This window comes from Muntiacus reevesi, chromosome 5 (genome assembly GCF_963930625.1).
Source record: "Muntiacus reevesi chromosome 5, mMunRee1.1, whole genome shotgun sequence".
Classification (NCBI taxonomy): Eukaryota; Metazoa; Chordata; class Mammalia; order Artiodactyla; family Cervidae; genus Muntiacus; species Muntiacus reevesi.
Window position 1 is genome coordinate 41,348,356 of NC_089253.1, and position 21,057 is coordinate 41,369,412.

General features: G+C 53.0%; 2 protein-coding genes across 4 annotated transcripts; one reads left to right on the forward strand and one right to left on the reverse strand.

Moving 5' to 3' along the window:
* Positions 1 to 1,608: 1,608 nt before the first annotated feature.
* On the forward strand, positions 1,609 to 4,410 carry TIGD3 (tigger transposable element derived 3). The gene is made up of 2 exons (XM_065936644.1): positions 1,609 to 1,770; positions 2,693 to 4,410. The coding sequence occupies exon 2, from the start codon at positions 2,709 to 2,711 to the stop codon at positions 4,122 to 4,124; it is 1,416 nt and encodes a 471-aa protein (XP_065792716.1). The 5' UTR covers positions 1,609 to 1,770; positions 2,693 to 2,708; the 3' UTR covers positions 4,125 to 4,410.
* A 10,624-nt stretch (positions 4,411 to 15,034) lies between these two features.
* Positions 15,035 to 20,844, reverse strand: SLC25A45 (solute carrier family 25 member 45). Of its 3 annotated transcripts, none has more exons than XM_065936606.1 (6): positions 20,789 to 20,844; positions 19,742 to 19,785; positions 19,484 to 19,555; positions 18,983 to 19,168; positions 16,622 to 16,880; positions 15,035 to 16,485 (listed from the first exon to the last, which is right to left on the reverse strand). In XM_065936606.1, exons 1-6 carry the CDS (start codon positions 20,823 to 20,825, stop codon positions 16,217 to 16,219), a joined length of 867 nt encoding a protein of 288 aa, XP_065792678.1. In that variant the 5' UTR covers positions 20,826 to 20,844; the 3' UTR covers positions 15,035 to 16,216. The 3 variants fall into 3 exon arrangements, with proteins under 3 accessions (XP_065792678.1, XP_065792679.1, XP_065792677.1); XM_065936607.1 differs by having other exon boundaries at positions 16,622 to 16,751; positions 19,484 to 19,603; XM_065936605.1 differs by having other exon boundaries at positions 19,484 to 19,603.
* Between the last annotated feature and the right edge of the window lie 213 nt (positions 20,845 to 21,057).

Here is a 21,057-nt window from a genome sequence, read left to right on the forward strand (position 1 = left end):
ATACTAGTAAATCTTGACTTTAGGAACTTGAGTCTTGCCAAAAGGTCCCAAAACTAAATAAAAATTAATCTCCACATGCCCTAAATCAGAACTAACCCCAAGCAAGTAGTCTTGAAGGAGGAGAAAAGAATAGGCTCCATCTTGAAAGCAGAACTCCATCTTGGGCCATACTGTGGACTTTGAGCGATAGGCTCAGTGTCTATAGAAACGATATACCAACTGGAAAACCGGAACCCCGGATGGAAGAGCCCCAGGGCTCGTACCTAGACTCTCTGTCGCCTGAAAGAATACCCTAATTATCTATCTAACCCAATAGAATCAAATTCTATTATGCTTATTGGGGTATGACCACAGGCCTATTGATAATTGTCCACTGTTAACTACCTAGGCTTAAGGCATGTGAATCATGGGCTAACTTTGACTGTGTCTTCCTTTGTTCAGACTAGTTTCAGGGAATTTGGGGAGGTGGGTTTGGGCAGATACACTGAGGGTATTGTAGCCACGCATTCTGGGAAACAAAGTCACTCAGAAGGACAATGCAGACAGTGAGTGCAGTTTATTACACTGGCGGGCCCAAGGCAGAGTTTCCTCTTAGCCAAGGACCCCGACCAGTTTTTGTGAAAACCTTATATGCCCTAAGTGTACGTGCCCAAACCCACTTCCCCAAATTCCCTGAAACTAGTCAAAGGAAAAGAAAGATACAATCAAAGTTAACCGGTGATTCATATGCCTTAAGCCTAGGTAGTTAACAGTGGACAATTATCAATAGGCCTGTGGTCATACCCCAATAAGCATAATGAAATTTATGATTCTATTAGGTTACACAGATAATTAGGGTATTCTTTCAGGTGACGCAGAGTCTAGGTACGAGCCCTGGGGCTCTTCCATCCGGGGTTCTGCTTTTCCAGTTGGTATGTCGTTTCTATAGATACTGGGCATATCGCTCGAAGTCCACAGTAAGGCCCAAGATGGAGTCCTGCTTTCAAGATGAAGACTGTTCTGTTTCCTCCTTCAAGGGTATATAAGGTTTTCACAAAAACTGGTCAGGGTCCTTGGCTAAGAGACTCTGCCTTGGGCCCACCAGTGTAATAAACTGCACTCCACTATCTGCATTGTCCTCCTGAGTGAGTTTGTTTCCCGGAAGGCGTGGCTACAGCAGTCTTGTATCTTGGCTGACCGACCTGAGGTCAGTGCTGTCCATGGTAACATCTTTTGTGTGGCTTATAACCTGCTTCTATTTTTTAAAGACCACTGGGTGGGGGGAACGAGATCTGTTTGGTAGATGAGGAAGCTGTCTAGGGTCACGGCCAGGAAGACGTACGGCGTCCACGCTGCCGAGTCCTGTCAGGCTCCGAGGGCCGGGCCCCCTGAGGCTGGCGGCGCGTCCAGGACTCCCGCCGCGACCAGTCTCCGCCTCGCCATCCCTTGCAGAAAGCTCCGTCCCCCCGGGGACCTGACGACCCGCCACTTTGGCAATATCCAATGAATCTTAGCCGGGGGCGGGACACACTCCACCGAAGGCCAATCCAATTGGTTCGGGGCGGGGCTGCGGCGGGTGGGAGCTGAGCGGCGAACCGCGGTCTTCCCAGCCCGGAGAGACCGCCGCGCTGGCTGCGCGCAACGGGTGCGCGCGCCCGCCGCCCGCACAGCCCTTCTGTCCGCTCGGCGCGTCCCTCTCCTGCTCTCCGGTACCCGCCGGGAGAGGGGCTCGGGAGTCCGGCCCCAGCCAGGGCTGAGACCGGGGCGGCAGCCGCGGGACGAGCGTCTGAGGTGGGTTCGGAGCGGAAGGGCTGGAGGCCGGGAGGCGGGGAGGCCGGGCAGGCGGATGACTGGGTTCGCCCCGCCAATGGACTCCGGGTCACCAGAGGGAAAGGCCGGCCGAGTTGCGGAACCCGACTCCTGGCCTGCCTGGGTCCCGGACGCTCGTCCCCCCGCCCTCCCAGGCCACAAGCCTCCCCGCTGAGGGCAACCCTCCGCTCTGGCTGCCCGCGGCCTCCTAACCCCCCTGCCCTTTGTCGCCTGTGCACCTGCCTTTCGGCCTTGTGCTCCATCCGCCCTCTCCAGGCCAGGCCCCGGCCCAGCCTTCCCTGCTCAGGACCCAGCCCCAAATTAGACTTGCTTCTTCAGCCCCTAGTCCGTCCCTCTTTGTCGTCTGTGCACCTGTCACCCCAACTCTGTTCATTCACTCCACCACCCTGCCCCCAGCATCTTCATCTAAATTCAGCCTAGGCCTTCCGCCCCCTGCCCGTCCTGGGAGTTCCTCCCGCCGCTCTGATTATCCCCTACACCTGGCCCCCTCGGCCCCAGCCCCCTGTCCTCCCCCGTCCACGCTCCTTTGTTATGTCTGCAGCTGTCCCCTCGGCTCTATTCATCCTCCTCCAGCGGACCCCTTTCTCCCTCTGACCAGGGGGCCACCCCCTCCAGGCTCTGTTCTGTCATACCTCCCATTAGTGCCCGGCCCACTGCCCACCCAGCCTGGCCTTTTCCCTTCCTTTCAGCCCAGCCCTCTCACCTCCTACCCAGGGTATCCTCGCCCTCTCCCAGCTGGTCCAGCCTTCCCTGGACTGCCCCCCGCCCCTCCACACCAACCTGTCTCCCTGCCCCATATACTCTCTTTTCCTTGCTGCGCGCTTCTCCTAACCTGCGTAGCCTCTACCGTTGGTCCCCCGTTCACCCTTTCCTCCCCGCCCAGGTGCTGCCGAGAGGCCATGGAGCTGTGTGGCAAGAAGAAGCTTCACGCCCTGTCCCTGGCCGAGAAGATCCAGGTGCTGGAACTCCTGGATGAGTCCAAGATGTCCCAGTCGGAGGTGGCCCGGCGTTTCCAGGTCTCCCAGCCTCAGATCTCCCGCATCTGCAAGAATAAAGAGAAGCTGCTGGCCGACTGGTGCAGCGGCACGGCCAACCGGGAGCGCAAGCGCAAGCGGGAGTCCAAGTACAGCGGCATCGACGAGGCTCTCCTCTGCTGGTACCACATTGCCCGGGCCAAGGCCTGGGACGTGACGGGGCCCATGCTGCTCCACAAAGCCAAGGAGCTGGCCGACATCCTGGGCCAGGACTTTGTGCCCAGCATCGGCTGGCTGGTCCGCTGGAAACGCCGAAACAACGTGGGCTTCGGGGCCCGCCACATATTGGCGCCTCCGCTCCCCCCTGAGCCGCCTCCCCCAGCTCCCACTCCCCAGGCCCAGCTGCCTCTTTCTCTTAAGGATTTCTCCCCAGAGGACATTTTTGGCTGTGTTGAAGTGCCCTTGCTGTATCGGGCGGTGCCCGGCAGAGCGGGCACATGTGATCGGGTGCAGGTGCTGTTGTGTGCCAACAGCAGGGGCACAGAGAAACGGCGGCTGTTGGTCAGTGGGCCCCAGGCTGCCCCACGGTGCTTCTTCGGGGTCAGCAGTGAGGCCCTGCCTGCCTCCTACCACCCTGACCTGGCCATCCCCTGGTCGGAGTGGTTGTCACAGTTCGATCGGGACATGGGGCGGCAGGGCCGGCAGGTAGCCTTGCTGATGGCTGCCCGAGTGGTGGAGAAGGTGGCAGGCCTGCCTGGGCTCTGCCACGTGAGGGTCTTGCCTCTGTCTGCTGCGAGCCCCACGCCGCCCCTGCCCAGCTCCGTGGTCCGGGCGTTTAAGGCTCATTACCGGTGCCGTCTGTTGAGCAAGCTGGCTGCCGCCCAGAGCGATAGGGCTGGTACGTCACTGGCTGAGGTCGGGATGGGCATCACAGTGCTGGATGCTCTGCACATGGCAGCAGCGGCCTGGGCCAAGGTGCCTCTCCAGCTCATTGTGAGCAGCTTCATTCAGGAAGGGCTGGCTCCCGGCAAAACACCACGGGCCCAGGACCAAGCCTCAGAGGTTCCTCAGGTCCCCAGTGGGCTGAGCCTCGAGGAATTTTCCCGCTTTGTGGATCTGGAGAGTGAGGAGCCTGTGTCTGGAGCCTGCAAAGAGGAGGTGGGCCCTGCAGACGAGGCAGGGGGCGGAGAGGACGGCTTCGAGCCCCTGCCCACCAAGGCCGATGCCCTCCGGGCTCTGGGCACCTTGAGGAGGTGGTTGGAGTGCAGTGGCACCACCCCGGAGCTATTTGAAAATTTCTATGCCTGTGAGGAGGGGGTGGAGCGACTCTGCTGCCTGTGAAGGGCCCTTCCTGCCGAAGCCCCCTCCTCTCCTGTTTCCCATGGAAACGCCCTCTCTCAGAAGGCAGGTTGGGGGCTGGTCTCTTTCCCGTGGAAATGGAGCTTTTGTGAAAGGTGTTGAAGGGAGACAAGTTGGGAGACCAAGTCTAGGCTCTGAGCAAAAGTTGTCCAAGCCCTGAGAAGAGAATCTAAAGACGGGGCATTGGGTAGTGAAGCTCAGCTGCATAGTTTCTGAACCTCTGTGGAGGCTGGGACTTAAGAAGGTGGAATAGGGCTTTACAGACAGACAGACTCCTTGAACTCCGTGTTCAAAACAGTTCTGCTTCTGGAAATAAAGCTTTTAATCAGAAAAGAGGCCAAGGTGTTATTTTCATGTGTGTATGTGTGCTCAGTCATGTCTGACTTTTTGCAACACCATGGACTCACCAGGCTCCTTTGTCCATGGAATTTTCCAGGCAAGAATCCTGAAGTAGGTTGCCATTTTCTCCCCAAGGGGATCTTACTGACCCAGGGATCGAACCAGCATCTCTTGCGTCTCCTGCATTGGCAGGCAGATTCTTTACCACTGTGCCCCCTGGGAAGCCCATTATTTTCATGGGAGGAGGGTATAGAAACTTTCAACTCAGGTTTTTTGTTTTTGTTTTATGCAGGCCACTTTTAAAGTCTTTATTAAGTTTGTTACAATATTGTTTCTGTTTTATGTTTTGGTTTTTGACCTCAAAGTATGCGGGATCTTAGCTCCCCAACCAGGATGAACCCTCATGCCCTACACTGGAAGACGAAGTCTTAACCACTGGGTCACCAAGGAAGTCCCAAGACTCAGATTTTTTAAACTGATTGCCAAGGATTGCTGCCATGCAGCTGTCTAGAGTTGTCTGAGAATGACCAGGAGTGAACCTCCTCTCCCAGAACTCCAGCAAGAAGGAACCCTGGGCATGAGGATTGCTCATGGGCTAACAGACAGACAGATTCTCAGGACATTCTGCTTCTCTGATCATTTCCCTCTTTTGGGAATTCACCTCTATTGGGGTGGTGTCTGAAAAAGGAAAAGGGGCAGCTAGGAACATTCTAAGGAAATAGAAGGAGCCAGAACTTGGAAGTCATTCATTCATTCTTTTTTTTTTTTTTTTCATTTGTCTGATTATTTCACATCTCTTTAGCAAGGCTTCTTGAGGGCAAGATTGCAAAGATCGTGTCCCTGCTGGGCAGGACCTTGCAGACAGTGGCTGTGGAGTGCGATTAATGGTCATCCTAAAGGCATGTCAGGACTGTGAGCCTAGGAAGCCTCCGGAGGAGGGAAGGACAGACAGGAGAGGCAAGGACAAGACAGGACAGTCCTGGCCAAAGGGCAGCGGGCACGGAGGCAACTTTTCCCAGAGCGCACAGGGAGCAGGAGAGGCCTGGAGCCCACCGAGCCTAGCGATGGGGCACCCCCAAAGAGTTTCAGTCATGGTGCGGACAGATTATTTGTAAGGTTCTAGAAAACTGAGGTGTGGAGTTGGGTCAGAGAGGTGAGACCTAGAGGAAGAGAAACTCTCACTGGTCCCCGTGAGAGATGGGGCAGACCGAGCCAGATCCAGGGAGCAGGGCAGGAAGAGAATGGTTTACCTGGAAAGGATAGGGACTTTGGATGCAGACAGACTCGGGCTGGTGAAGAGTCAGCTCCTGGCAGAAATCGTACATGTGGTCTTTCAGGTCGACTTCGGGAATCACAAGCCAGCACAGTGCAGTTTTCTGGGGGCATCGCTGGCAAGGACGCAGGCCAGCTGTGCATCTCCAGCCCAGGCTCCTCCCCATGAGGGCCTCAGCCAAGACCCTTACTGGGTCTTACTGGGATCCTTACTGGGGTTGTGGGCTGAGACTCTTCCACCTTGATGCAGCATTTTTCACTCCTAGCCCTTCTCTCCCTCCCTCCCCCACTCCGACCCCCAGAGCCCATAAAGAGGAAGGAGCCCCTTCAGCAGCCTGCCATCTGATCCTCCTCTCCAGACTGGTGAAAATGGGCACCTGGGTAGTTGGTGCCTCTTTCTGCCCCTCACAGGGACACCTCAGCGAATAAAGGCCGACTGTCCTTTCAGTTTGGCTCATCGTCCTCACTGACCACCTCCACACCTGGCTGCTCAACGGTGAGACAGAGGTATGTCACGGTCCACTCGTAAACTGTTCTGAAGCTTCTTGCCAGCTTTCCATTCACAGCATAAGATCTCAAGTCATCTGTCTTTCCCCACAGATTCTGCTTTCCTACCTGCATTCATTCCTTTTTCCTTATATTTATTTATTTCCCTGCTCTGGGTCTTGGTTGCGGCACTTGGGATCTTGAGCTGAGGCGTGCAAACTCTTAGTTGCAGCATGTGGGACCTAGTTCCCTGACCAGGGATGGAACCTGGGGCCCCTGCCCTGAGAGTGAGAGTCGTAGCCACTGGGCCACCAGGGAAGTCCCCCTGCCTGTACTCATTTAAGTTGTCCTTTTTCTGAAGTTATTCCAGTTCTGACATAACTCTTTAAATGTTGAAGCCAAAACTTACAGGATCTGTAAAGACCTGACCAGAGTAACAGAGGGGATGGATGAGCTGTGTTCCCAGGGGTCCTACTCCTGTTGGAGGAGCAGGATACAGCACAGGGTTTTCTCATTGACTTCATCCCAGAGCCTTTTCTTTCTTTCTTTTTTTTTAACCCATCCATTACGTCTTCCTTTCTTGTATTGTTACCAGGTATCATACTTACCTCTTCCTGGGTGGCTCCATCTGCTCATTTAAGCAGCATTCACTGACATTTACTGAATGCTTTGCTTGTGAAGTGAGTCCTGTTCCAGGACCTGAAGCTAGTGCTGAACAAGACAGAGAGAAAAAAAGAGGATCTTCCTCGCTAAGCCCTTCTTTCCTGGTAGAGGAGATAGAGAAGAGACAAGTAAAGAAATACACATGGTCATTTTGGACAGCAATCAGTGCAAGATGAAAATAAAATAATGATGTTCTAGAGAGGGCTTCCCAGGTGGCTCAGTAGTAAACAATCCTGCCAGTGCAGGAGACACGGGTTCGATCCCTGGTTGGGAAGATTCCCTGAAAAAGGAAATGGCAACCCACTCTAGTATTCTTGCCTGGGAAATCCCATGGACACAGGAGCCTGGTGAGCTACAGTCCATGGGGCCAGAAAATAGTTGGAAATGACTGAGCACGCATGCACACAATAGAAATTATTGTTGTTGTTATATTCATCATCAGCATCAGTCTTGAGATAATGAACGTGGGATGCAGAGATCCCCCAAGCAGGAAGATCGGTTCCCTGTCTTCTTATATCTGCATCGTGAGAAATTTCTCCCCATCTACCTTCCAGTTCTCTTCAGTGGTGACAATTCTTTTGGGTTTTTTTAACATATATAATCATTTTTTTCAATGCAAAGAAATAGAGAAAAACAATAGAATGGGAAAGGCTAGAGATCTCTTCAAGAAAATTAGAGATACCAGGGGACTATTTCATGCAAAGATGGGCACAATAAAGGACAGAAATGGTGTGAACCTAACAGAAGCAGAAGATATTAAGAAGAGGTGGCAAGAATGCACAGAAGAACTATACAAAAAAGATCTTCATGACCCAGATAACCACGATGGTGAGATCTCTCATCGAGAGTCAGACATCCTGGAGTGTGAAGTCAAGTGGGCCTTAGGAGACATCATTGCGGACAAAACTGGTGGAGGTGATGGAATTCCAGCTGAGCTAGTTCAAATCCTGAAAGATGATGCTGTGAAAGTGCTGCACTCAATATGCCAGCAAATTTGGAAAACTCAGCAGGGACTCCACAGGACTGGAAACTCCACAGGACTGGAAAAGGTCAGTTTTCATCCCAATCCCAAAGAAAGGCAATGCCAAAGAATGCTCAAACTATGGCACAGTTGCACTCACTTCACATGCTAGAGAGTAATGCTCAAAATTCTCCAAGCTAGGTTTCAACAGTACGTGAACCAAGGACTTCCAGATGTGTAGGCTAGATTTAGAAAAGGCAGAGGAACCAGAGATCAAATTGCCAACATCCGTTGGATCATAGAAAAAGCAAGAGAATTCCAGAAAAGCATCTACTTCTGCTTCATTGACTACACTAAAGCTTTTGTGTGGACCACAACAAACTGTGGAAAATTCTTAAAGAGATGGGAATACCAGGCCACCTTACCTGCCTCCTGAGAAACCTGTATGCAGGTCAAGAAGCAACAGTTAGAACTAGACATGAAGCAACGGACTGGTTCCAAATTGGGAAAGGAGTACATCAAGGCTATATATTATCCCCCTGCTTATTTAACTTATATGCAGAATACATCATGCAAAATGCCAAGCTGGATGAAGCACAAACCAGAATCAAGATTGCTGGGAGAGATATCAACAACCTCAGATATTCAGATGACACCACATTTATGGCAGAAAGCGAAGAGGAACTAAAGAGCCTCTTGATGAAGCTGAAAGAGGAGAGTGAAAAAGCTGGCTTGAAATTCAACATTCAAAAAACTAAGATCATGACATCCAGTTCCATCACTTCATGGCAAATAAATGGGAAAACAGTGGAAACAGTGACTGACTTTATTTTCTTGGGCTCCAAAATCACTGCAGATGGTGATTGCAGCCATGAAATTAAAAGACACTTGCTCCTTGGAAGACAAGCTTTGACAAACCTAGAGAGTGTATTAAAAAGCAGAGTCATTACTTTGCCAGCAAAGATCCGTCTAGTCAAAGCTATGGTTTTTCCAGTAGTCATGTATGGATGTGAGAGTTGGACCATAAAGAAGGCTGAATGCTGAAGAATTGATGCTTTTGAACTGTGTTGTTGGAGAAGGCTCTTGAGAGTCCCTTAGACTGCAAGATCAAACTTGTCAATCCTAAAGGAAATCAGTCGTGGATATTCATTGGAAGGACTGAAGCTGAAGCTCCAATACTTTGGCTATCTCATGCCAAGAGCCAACTCATTGGAAAAGGCCCTGATGCTGGGAAAGACTGAAGGCAGTAAGAGAAGGGGATGACAGAGGATGAGATGGTTGGATGGCATCACTGACTCTATGGACATGAGTCTGAGCAAGCTCCGGGAGTTGGTGATGGACAGGGAAACCTGGCATGCTGTAGTCCATGGGGCCGCAAAGAATCAGACATGACTGAACAACAACAATAAATCATTTTTTTAAACTTTTAAAAAAATGATTTTATTTATTTATTTTTGCCTGTGCTGGGCCTTTGTTGCTGCACAGGCTTTTCTCTAGTTGCAGTGAGTGGGGGCTGCTCTTCAGTTGCGGTCCACGGACTTCTCATTGCAGCGGCGTCTCTTGTTGCAGAGTATGGGCTCAGTAGTTGTGGCACATGGACTTAGTTGCCCCGAGATATGTGGGATCTTCCTGGACCAGGGATCGAACTCATGCCTCCTACATTGGCAGGTGGATTCTTTACCAGTGAGCCCCCAAGGAAGCCCTATAGTCATTTTTATACTCTCTTGTTTCCTCTCTTTTAATTCTTTTGTATATTTAGATCTTTCATGCATGGTTATTTTAAATTCTGTATTTGCTGAGTATAATACCTGAAATCCTTGTGGGCTAAATCTGTTGCTTTTGTTTCTCCTGATGCCTTAATTCATGGTGGCTTTTTTCTTAGTGGGTCTGATGGTTTTTTTGTTCTGGAATTTTTTTTACTGGTTGCACTTAATCTCTGGAAAACCTGAAAATCCCCATTTGGGGACTCTCCTTTGGAAAAACCTGTAGTTATGCCTGTGAGACACAAGGGGGCACTACATTCATGATAAATTAATTTCTGGGAGGAGGGTGTCCCAGAACTGAAGGACACTCTGGTAGCAGATGCTGTGGTTCATAGGAGCCGATCTTTTTTTTTTTCTAACTTTTTTCTTTAATTGGAGTCTAGTTGATGAACAATGTTGTGTTAGTTTAAGGTGTACGGCAAAGTGATTCAGTTACACATACACATGTATCTATTCTTTTTCAAATTCTTTTCCCATTTGAGTTGTTACACAATACTGAACAGTTACGGGAGTCCATCTTATTAATTTTTTCCCACCACAGGGAAAGGCAGTTTTCTTTGTGGGTTCCCTTTACGGTAGGTGGAGTTTTTCTGTTCTACTCTTTTACTGAAGGTGTAGCCCTTTCTAGGATCTTGACTTAATTTATGAATGTTGGGCTCAGCTTCCTCACTCTGTGGGCCAAAGTCGTCTGTTCTGTGGGTTTCTTTCATCTTCAAGTTCTCAGTGGCACCGTTTGCCTCAAGGGCAGCACAGTTCCAGCACATACTCACTTCCTTGTTTTGAAGGGGTCTTTGGGAAGTTCCCTCACTTCTTGCCAAGTTAGCGATGGTTTTACAATCATATTTTGTCATAATGGTTGAAAATCTAATGCCTTATAGTAGGAGGGCTCTGTGTAAATTTAGAGTACCAGCCTGCCAGGGGGAAGTGGGGAAGACCAGTTTTCATTCATTCATTCATTTGTTCATTCAACACTTATATATTGAGCTTCTATAAGCCCACTAGTATTTTAATGAGCAAAAGAGTCAAGGTCTCTGCCTCATGGAGCTTGTAGTTTAGAGAAAAGACGATTATAACCAAACAGAAAGTGTTAGTTACTCTGTCATGTCCGACTCTTTGCAACCCCATGGACTATAGATTACTAAGTTTCTCCATCCATGGGATTCTCCAGGCAAGAATACTAGAGCAGGTAGCCATTCCTGTCTCCAGGGGATCTTCCCCAACCAGGAATTGAACCCGGGTCTCCTGCACTGCAGGTGGATTTCTTACCATCTGAATCACCAGGGTCACGCAAATGAAAGTCTGTGATTACAGACTGAAAAGGGGGAGAGAACATGAAAGTACAAGCCAGTGGTTCTCAAACCGTGGATGAATCCAGCAGCATTCAGGAATAGAGTGCAAAGCAAATTCTCAGACCCTCTCCAAACTCACTGAATCGGAAACTCTGAAGGGGACCCAACAATCTGTATTTTAACAAGCCCGCCAAGTGATTCTGAATCACTGGCCTAAACCAAAGGACCCTGACCTAGAAAGAGGGGCTGAGCACCGTTTCACAGGGAAGTGATGCTGAACTGAGAGCCAGGGGCACACAGACAGTGAGAACAGCGTTCACGACGCAAATGTCCTGCGATGGGAGGGAACCAAGAGAAGGTGAATGTCCAAGTGCTTTACAGGCCGTGGAAGGGAACTGCCTTGATTCCTCAGAGCAATGGGAAGCCATCTAGGGGCAAGAGCAGTAGAGAGACCTGATCAGATTCGCATGTGAAAAGTTATTTGTCCTGATTTCAGACAGGACTTGAGGTGTGTTAATAAGGTTGGAAAAGGGAGAATAAGTCCCAAGTTTAGAAGCAGGATTCACAGGTGTTGGGGACCCCTTTGAAGTGGGAGTAGGGGGGAAGGAGAGCTGCTTTTCTGGCCTCCGGAAACTCTGGGCACATGTGGGATGCTCACGGATCCAAAACCAGAGACAGTTAGTTGGCCATGTGGGCTGGGAGCTCAGGACAGCGCTCAGGCCAGAGACGCCAATTAAGTGTGACTCCTCTTGGCCCAGGGAGTCTGGCAAAAGTGATTTAACCAGAATCATCCCAGGGTGCTGCCTTGTCCCCCTTTACCTGCATGTGTAGCCCTCGAGTCTCTATACCCAGAAATTAATCTCTTCCATTTCTCCTGCTGTGATTGATGCTGCAAGAATAAACATGACAAACACCACCCCCATGTTCAACCTCAAAGCAGGTTTGTTTACTATTTCCTAGTTTTCAGGGACTCCTCTCTGAATAAGTCTCAAATAATGATGCGTGAAAGTGAAAGTTGCTCAGTCGTGTCCGACTCTTTGAGAGCCCAGGGACTATACAGTCCATGGAATTCTCCAGGCCAGAATACTGAAGTATTCTGGGGATCGAACCCAAGTCTCCTGCCTTGCAGGTGGATTCTTGACCAACTGAGCCACAAGGGAAACCTAGCAATGCTCAAACAACTTGTGTTAATTCCTTAAGGAGTTTAACAGGCTATTCTGAGCCCCTGTAGATGTAAAAACATCTGGCTTTTTAAAATATATTCAGTCATTTCCTGCCTGATCTTTGTTTGTCTTTCCACCCTCCTTTCCAAGAGGAGTGAGTTGTTTTCTTTCTAATCACACCACGCTTAACCCTGCTTAACCCTGCTTAACCCTCACCTCACCGCAGCGCTGTTCTCCGGGCCAGCTGGAAGCCCTTGCCACAGGCCAGTGGAAGCGACTCAGGAGTACAGAGGAAGGGAGCTCCCGCCCCTTCACACAGAGAGGAAACACAAACTCTGTGCCCTGCAGTGTAAAAACAAGCTTGCAGGTAGAATTATAGCCCGCAAAATGATCTAATTAAAACAAAGTTGCAGGACTTCCTTGGTGGCACAGTGGAGAAGCATCTGCTTGACAGTGCAGAGGACTTGAGTTTGATCCCTGGCCTGGGAAGATTTCTCATGTCACTGAGCAACTAAGCCTGTGCTCTAGAGCCTGCAAGCCACAATGATTGAGTCTACTTGTCACAGCGACTGAAGCCTGCATGCCCTAGGGTCTGTGAGCCACAGATAAGGAGCTCTGTGCCGCAACTACTGAAGTGCCTTGAGCCTGTGCTCCACAACAAGGGAAGCCACTGCAATGAGAAGCCTGTGCACCGCTCTCTACTGGAGAGTAGCCCCCGCTCTCCACCACTAGAGAAAGCCTGCTAGCAGCAAGGAAGATACAGCGCAGCCAAAAAAACAAAACATAAACAGAAGCGATATTGTAATAAATGCAACAAAGACTTTTTAAAAATGATCTACATTAAAAAAATGTTTAAAAAAAGGTCAAAAAAGAATTTTGGAAATTTTATCATTATTATTTTCATTTTTTTTGAAGCTGTGTGATTCTGTTTTACTTTTTATTTTTTGGCTGTACCACACAGCATGTGGGGTCTTAGTTCCCCAACCAGGGATCAAACCTGCACCCCCTGCTTTGGAAGTGCTGAAGCTAAACCACTGGACCACCAAAGAAGTAAGTCCCCAAAAAGCATTTTTCAATTTTCTTCTCTTGCTAACTGGTGAGGTGGTAAAAATGACAAACTGCAGAGGACCACTCTGACCTCCTTGCCCCGTTTCTAAGAACCACCTCCTCTTTCACATGCATACTGTTTGCTCCCTCTGAAGCAGCCACCGACTCCCCTGAGAAGTTCTGATGACTGCTCCCCAACACTGCAGTGAGTGGCTTAAAATCCCAGGCACTGCAGCGATCCTGGAGATCTTAGACTGGCCAGTTGGGCTTGAGTACAGACCAGTTAGAGGGGATCTCAGAGGAAACTGGGGCACAGAAAGGGCACTGGCTGCCTCAGACAGACCCTGTTTTCCAGACCAGGAGCACGGGCTTCCTCACTCCGTGTGACAGTGGAGGCCACCAGAACTGGAGTTCAAGTCAGCAGAATGACAACTTCCTCAGCTTGAAAAGGTCATGCGTTTTTTCCCTTAGAAGCATCCAAAAAAAAAAAAAAAGAAGAAGAAGAAGAAGAAGCATCCAGAGCACCATTTCTTAAACTTTAGTCTGGAAAAGTCCCTATAGCCAAAGCTACGGCTTTTCCACTAATCATGTATGGATGTGAGAGCTGGACAATAGAAAAGGGATGAGTGTCAAAGAATTGATGCTTTTGAACTGTGTTGTTGGAGAAGACTCTTGAGAGATCAAACCAGTCAATCCCAAAGGGAATAAACTGGATATCCATTGGAAGGACTGATGCTGAAGCTGAAGCTCCAGTACTCTGGCCACCTGATGTGAAGAACCAACTCATTGGAAAAGTGGGAGAACCAACTCATTGGAAAAGACCTTGATGCTGGGAAAGGTTGAAGGCAGGAGGAAAGGGGCGACAGAGGATGAGATGGTTAAATGGCATCACCAATTCAATGCACATGAATTTGAGCAAACTCCGGGAGATAATGAAGGACTGGGAAGCCTGGCGTGCGGCAATTCATAGGACACAACTGAGAGTCAGACACGATTGAGCAACTGAACAACCACAGAAGATCACAGTGAGAGTTTTGTGCAATGCTGATTCCTAGGCCCCAACCTCAGAGATTCTGATTCCATCAGCTCAGGGTGGGGCCTGGGACTCTGCCTTTCTAACCCCTCTAGGAAGTCCTCTTGCTGCTGCTCCATGGACCACGCTGGGATCACCCCTGACCTTACCCACTGTGTTAGTTCGGGTAAAGGCTAAAGAGATGTCAGAATGCAGCACCCCAGGCAGCCAGTCAGCGGTGCTTGCTGAGTCCCTGGGTTCCAGGAGCCTCCTATATCCTCAGCAGTGGCCCCTATTTCCAGCCAACAGTGAGGAAACTCCTCTGAAGCAAGCGATGGGCAATTTGCACACATTTCTTCTGCTCACATGTCGCTAGCAAGAAGCCAAGCAGCAGTCCCCACTGAGGGAAACAGAGCCTCACTCAGTGGCCACGTGCCCAGTGGCCATGTGGTGAGGAGGGAAGAAGGGAAGAATGTTTAGGGTACCATCTGCCACCTATGACACATGATCCCGTAAACAAGAGATCCGAAGTGCGCATGGGGAGGCTGATGTCGTAGGTCGAGTCTGGGTGAATCTGAGCTTAGGTGTCTCGTGGGAGACTGTCACAAGCCCCAGGCAGAGCAGGGTAGCAGAGCAACCAGGCTCTGGAGGCAGAGGCCCAGATTCGTGCAGGTGAGCTGTGTAAAGCAGCAGCCGTGCGACCTGGAACGGGTGACATGCTGTATCTGAGCCAAGGCCACCTCCTGTGTAAACCGTGGTGATAACACTGTGATTGCCTTTATACGGGACCCCAGTAAACGGGAGGAATCCCAGGCGTTCAGGTCACCATGCGGCGGGGTAGGGGAGGGGGGAGGGCCCTGGTTGATCTCAGACTAGATTAGGATGTCTGCTCACTTTATTTGCCAATTAAGGGAACCCTTCCAGCTAGTTTTTAATTCCCCCTTGCCAATAGAGATGGTGAAGAAAACAAGTGCCCTCGATGGGAGTGGGAGAGGCAGACACTGCTCCGCTGGAGACCCCAAGAGGGGCCGGGTGAGGGTCTCTCTCAGTGGAAGCAGTAAGAGGGTGTGGGGGGCGGGGGGCAGGGATGTGGTGGTTGGAGTGGCAGGTGGAGGTTGGGCGTGCACTTCATTTCACAAGCATTTATCAGGTTCCTTCAAGCATGGGGCTCCGTGCTGGGAAACAACCAGAAATATGACCCTTGACCTCAAAGAGCACCCAGTCTAATTGGGAAGCCGAGAAGCAAACCCGCAACCATGATTAAGTATAGGCCAAGGCTGTGATCGAGGCATGGGGATGAGCAGAAAAGTCTGGAAACCTCAGGCTCAGTTCCGGGCAGGGGGAGGCGAGCCGAGAAAGAACTTCAGGAGACAGCACGTGGCCCAGGTTGGAGCTGGCTCAGTCCTGGGATGGGGGAGTCAGCCTACAAGCACTGCCCACTGCTGGCTGAGAGGAAAGGAACCTTCTAGGTGGGAGGCCATGAGAGAGTACGGCTTGTTCAGGGACCTCAAGCAGGACTGGGCTGCTGAGAAGGGAGGGAGAGGAAAGTTGGGGGGCAGGGGATGGGATGGGGGCCTTTTCCTGAAGGTGACGGAGTCACTGAAGGATTCTGGACTAGAGGAGGCATAAAGGCTACCCTCAAGTCCTGCACAGAGAGGTTTGAAGGGAAGTGAGGTAGGGAGTGAATGAGGATCTCCTCACTTGAATCCAGGGAGGGTGGTTAGCACCAAGCAGCTCTTAAAGGGGCGAAGTCACAGGATGTGGGGGGAGCAGAATGTCACCAGCACCGCTGGCTCTGAGTTAACTTCTCATATTCAGGAAGCAAAGGAATCAGGGCATGTGCTGCTGAGAAGCCCGGGCCAGCCTTGGACTTTGCGGGGAGGGGAGGGGCGCGCTAGGGACCCCAGGCTTCCTGGTCCCATGCCATCTCCCCAGCCCCGTCTGATCTGAGCACTGGAGGTGACTTCATAAAGTCACCCTCTGCATCAGACCCACAAGCTGGTGCTCTCAGCTTGGCCTCCAGTCTGGGTAGGTGGGCAGTGGTCCCACCAGGGAGCTGCCAGAGTCACCCGGCCTGGCTCACCCCCAGGAGAGGAGGAGGTACTCGTAGCTAAGGAAGGTGATGGCGTTGACTGGAAAGGCGCGGGCACTGTTGATGGTGAGCCCCCGGAAGAAGACCCCCAGTCCTTCCTGCCGGGCACTGCTCACTATGCAGTCCAGCAGCCCCCCGTAGGCTCTCTGCTTCAGCCCCGCCATCTGCATCCGAGACTTGATCACGTCTAACGGGGTGGCGGCGACCCAGGAGATGATGCCGGCAAAGCCCCCTGCCACCAGCACTGTGCCAGAGCCTGGGGGACAGGAATGGGGAGGTATTCAGCGAGGAATGAAACATCCCCCCATCCACAGTCTCCCTCCCCATCCTCCAGGCCACCCCCCTTTCCTCCCTCCTCTCTGTCCCCCACCCTCTGACACCACTTCACTTACTGGGGTTCTGGCCATCCGGTGTAAATTGGCGACACAGCCATTCATAGGTGACGAAATAGATTCCCAGGGTGGGGGTGTCCCTCAGGGTCAGGGCCCAGGCTCCCCGGAACAGCCCCCGGGGCCCCTCAGCCTGGAAGATGGAGGCGGCACAGTGAACGGGACCCCGGTACCGGGGTGGGGGGCTCCCCGGCTTCGCCCTGGGCTCTGTCTGGTTTTGTAGCCGGACTTTGATGAGATCAAAAGGAGCCAAGCAGTAGGCCTGTAGGGAAGCAAGCACGAAGGGCCTGGGTGGACCTTTGGACAGGAACAATCTCTCCAAGTTATCTTAACGGGAGGAAGGCAGCGAGCAGACAGGCAGCATCTTTCTGCAGGACCTCGCGGGCTCCCGTGACCACTCTCAGCCTCTCTCACACTCAGTGGGGAATGGGCTATAGCCCCCTCCCTTACCTTCAGACCCGTGACAGCAAGGAGCCCTGTCCCTCCCCTTGGCCAAACTTGCTGACACACCCATGGTGCTAAAGAATTCCCTAGCGGGCCAGTGCTTAGGACTTGGTGGTTTCATTGCCATGGCTGGGGCCCCCCAAAAAAACAAAAAGAGAATTCCGTCTGTGCCCACAAAACAGCAGGGGATGGACCCCTCCCCACGGATAAAGAGGTCACCTCGATAGTGTTCAGGACTCAACTTCAAAGACTCCTCCGGCCTCACCCCTGCCAGACGCCTCTCAGAGGCCCCTGGGTGGGGAAATGCGCCTCACAAAGCCCCAGACTCTAGCGTCCCAAGAAGGTGGGTGACAGGGTGGGATCTGAGGGTCCTCGAACACGATGGCTGAGGCGGATGAGACAGATCTGGGGTAACATTGGTGCTGGAGGGAAGGGAGGGGCCAAGGTGTGAATCAGGGATGCAACCAGGGCAAGTTCAGGTGAGGACTGAGGTCCCAGCCGAAGTTAGCACATCATTTCTGGACTTGGGTGTTTTTTGTTTTTCTTTCGTGGAAGGCACACAAAGTCCTCAGCCCTGGAGATGGCTGATGGCAGCCGGCGGAGGCTGCAGGTTGGCTATGGTGGTGACCTTTAGAGGGTGGCAGCTGGCTTACTTCCTCCCCCGCGGGAAGGCCAGTGGGCTGGGGTCCCTTCCTATGAGAAGGTGCTGTGATGTCACTCTCCCAGCAGAGCCCAAGGGCCATACTGAGCTGAGGGCTTCACCTGGGGGTGAAGACATGGCTGGGCCAAAGGCAGTGTGGCAGGGAGGGGTGGGCTCGGGTCCCTGCCATCCCCACCCTGTGCCCACAGTGGCCGAAGGGATATCAGATACTGTACCAGCCTTAGCCGAGTCAAACGCAACTTTTGTACATAAGAGGTGGTCATTCCTTGCTTTATGCTAACCAGTCTTCCTCCCCATCACCATGCAAAATATACATTTTCTGCTCTAAGGTGGAAATCAGAGCCTTGGGCTTAGTAGTAAATGGAGCTTCACATGGTCCCTGGACCCTGTCCCCATCAGTGACCTGACCGTCCCCAGTTCTGCCATCTGTTCTACTTTCTGAGGAACCAGAGCGGAGGCGGATGGAGGAGCTGGGCCCAGCAGAACCTAAATCAGGCCACTTGACCTGGGGGCTCACTCTCTTTCCTGTTTTTCAGGGTGCAGGTCTCAGAGTTTGGGAAATACTCAGGCATGAACCCCGCACTAGGGGCAGAAGCAAAGCCAGGACCTTTTGGGTCTCATGAATTATTAATTCACTCAATGAACCCCTGACTCTGTTCTTTGTCCTTGCTCTCTGCCCTGAAGTGGACAGAGCATCAGGGCAGGTGTCAAGTAGAGGGTGACCTGGGGTACTAGCTGGGGAGTGGGGTGCAGCCGGGTCACGGCCTCCAGCCTCTGCACCCAGCCCCACCCTTAGCTGGGGTTCCCTCCACCCCACCCCTCAAAACCCAGTACTCGAGCACTGAGAACAAAGACCAGAACCAAATGGTTAGTCACTTAATAATTAACACCCTGGACCTCTCCCAGCGAGATCTGTGAATGGGCCACGGGTGAGGGTCAGAGATGGCAACAGACCCCCCGAGGTGGGCACCAACTACTGTTTTCTTGGCACTGTCCCCCCCCTCACCCCAGCTTTCTCTCCCCTTTGCCCCTTCTGTTCTCCATGACTCTCCCCTCCAGACCTGCAGCCTAGAAGGCCGCTGCTCAGCCAGGCCAGGTCCCAGGAGCAGGCCTTTCCCCACCACTCCTCATGTTCCCCTTGAGAAGGCTGGGGATCTGCGGCTGTGGGTCACCAGAGGCGGGTTGGAGGGAAAGGAGTGAACTGATCATCACTATGCAAGTGTGTGTGTGTATGTGTGTGTGCCCGTGCACCCCCTCACCTGCAGGAACCCCCCGGTGCAGCCGGCTATGAAGACATGTGTGTAGCTGGGCGGCTGGGCCCGCCGTTCCTGGTGGGAGGTGGCTGTCAGCGCCAGCAGGGCGTTGCTGTAGACCCCAAACAGGATGGAGTTGACCACAGATATGCTGGCAATGGGGAAACTCATCCCCTTGAAGAAGCCCAGGAGCTGCAGAGACACGGTGTGAGCTGGCTGGGGGCTCTGGGAGCCTCCCCTTGGCCCCCTCCAGGCCTGGCACAGCCTCCTCTGGCTGGAAACCACTCCTGAGTCTGGCCACAGGCAGGTGGAGGCCAGCGAAGGCTGGGGATAGCCTCAGCTCCACTTTGGGGGGCGTGAAGCTACTGCTCAGCCCACTCCTGGTGGCCCCAGACTTGGGTCTTGTTCCTCTCTTCCAGGGAGCAAAGCCCTGCTGGGGGAGAAGGAAGCTGGCCCTGACCCCCCAGAGGCCTCCTTCCCCCTAATCCCCCAACGCAGGCCACCCACCGACTCATGGCGGTAAGTCTTGACCATACAGTCCACGATGCCCCGGTATGTGGTCTGGGTCTGCAGCCGCACCTGGACAGGGAGGACAGAGCAGGCGGGCAGGCCGGGCATCCAGCCGGCCTGGCCCTCGGGCCGTTTGAACGGGACCCCAGCAGGGAGGGAGAGGCAGGGAGAACCTCCACGAGCCAGGCCCTGCTCTCTCCCTGATGTCTGCTTCAGCCGACATCTCTCCTATCTTCGCGCCTCCCCTAGACTCACCTTCACAGTATCAAAGGGGTGTCCCAGGACCAAGCCCAGAGCTCCTGTGGGGACGATAAGGTGCTAGGAGTGAGGCCCCTCGGGCTGGACTGAGGAAGCCAGGGTGTGCCAGAGGGGAGCGGGATTCAGGCCAGAGGAAGGGGGACAGGGCCCACATGCCAGACTCCAAAGAAATGCCAGTTGCCCCCTGGCACCTTCCTCCGTGCCAGGCACTGGGCAGGGAAGGTGTGGGGAGCAGAGAGAGCGAGCCTGGCCCTGCCTGGAGGACACACACGCAGAGGGGAGGAGCCAACCCCAGACACACAGGGTCTTCACCCGTCTGGACTTGACACCCAAGCAGTCTGCTGACTCGTCTAACTTGGGGACTCCAGGGCTCTGGCCTCCCTTCGGCTCACAGCTGCTGTCGAGGGCAGGGCCTTGGTCCAGCCCCTCCCTCCCAGCCCTCTGCCCTGGCAGTGCAGGGGCCTTGAGAGGATGCCTGCTGGCACCAGGGGGGCCCAGCCCCCCAGCATCTCCCCACCTCCTGGTCCTGCCCTACTTAGCAGAAGCTGGTCCTGGAGCTTTGGGGAGGTCACAACCCCGGAAGGCGAGTTCTGATGTCTCTTTCTCCCAAAGAGGAATGTCACTCAGATGCTGGGCCAGGGCGACAGTGCAGCTGGCCTCAGGGCTCACAGCCCATTGCCAGGTAGGACAGAGGTCCAAAGCAGAATGCAGGACAGCGGGTGATGTCAAAGGTGAACTGTCCTTCTGAGCCCTGGGGAATGGAGCTGGCAGTGCAGGTGAGTCTGGGAGAGTACTCACCGTGGCCCCACTCCTGACAGGTGTCCAGGTTGGGGGGCAGCCTGGGGCTCGGCAGTATCCCCCGCCTACTGCACCTTCCTCTCCTCACCCCCTCGGGCAACTCCCAGAAGGCCCAGGGACGGCTGGTTCTGGGCACTCCCAGGCCACCGGGACTTTGAATTCAGCTCCTCTCAGGTCACCCACCTTCCCCAGGAAGAGTGACCTGCAATTGGCATCGATATGACAGAGGGAAGAAAAGCGTCTCACCGGAGATCCAGCCAGCCACAAACTCCTCCGCGGGCATGTCTGGCAGGGGTGGCACAGGTGGCTCCAGCAGAGGAGACGCTGGTGAAAGTGTAATTCCACCCTCCCCGGACCCTGGACTGATAATCAACTACTAATGTTTAACCCCGGGTGAGGGCCGGGTGCCAAGACTCAGGGGACCAGGATGGGAAGCCAACCAGCTCTGGAGATGTGCAGAGTGTGAGATCTCACGGGGCAGAGAGGATGGCCCACCGTGGCCTGAGCCCCCTGAC

Coding starts and splice junctions, on each gene's coding strand:
- TIGD3 (XM_065936644.1), top strand. CDS start 2,709: ATGGAGCTGTGTGGCAAGAAGAAGCTTCACGCCCTGTCCCTGGCCGAG.
- SLC25A45 (XM_065936605.1), bottom strand. CDS start 20,825: ATGCCCGCGGAGGAGTTTGTGGCTGGCTGGATCTCCG. Junction 19,604..19,741: donor ACCCCTTTGATACTGTGAAG/GTGAGTCTAGGG, acceptor CCCGAGGGCCAG/GCCGGCTGGATGCCCGGCCT. Junction 16,486..16,621: donor ACCGGATGGCCAGAACCCCA/GTAAGTGAAGTG, acceptor CCTGTCCCCCAG/GCTCTGGCACAGTGCTGGTG.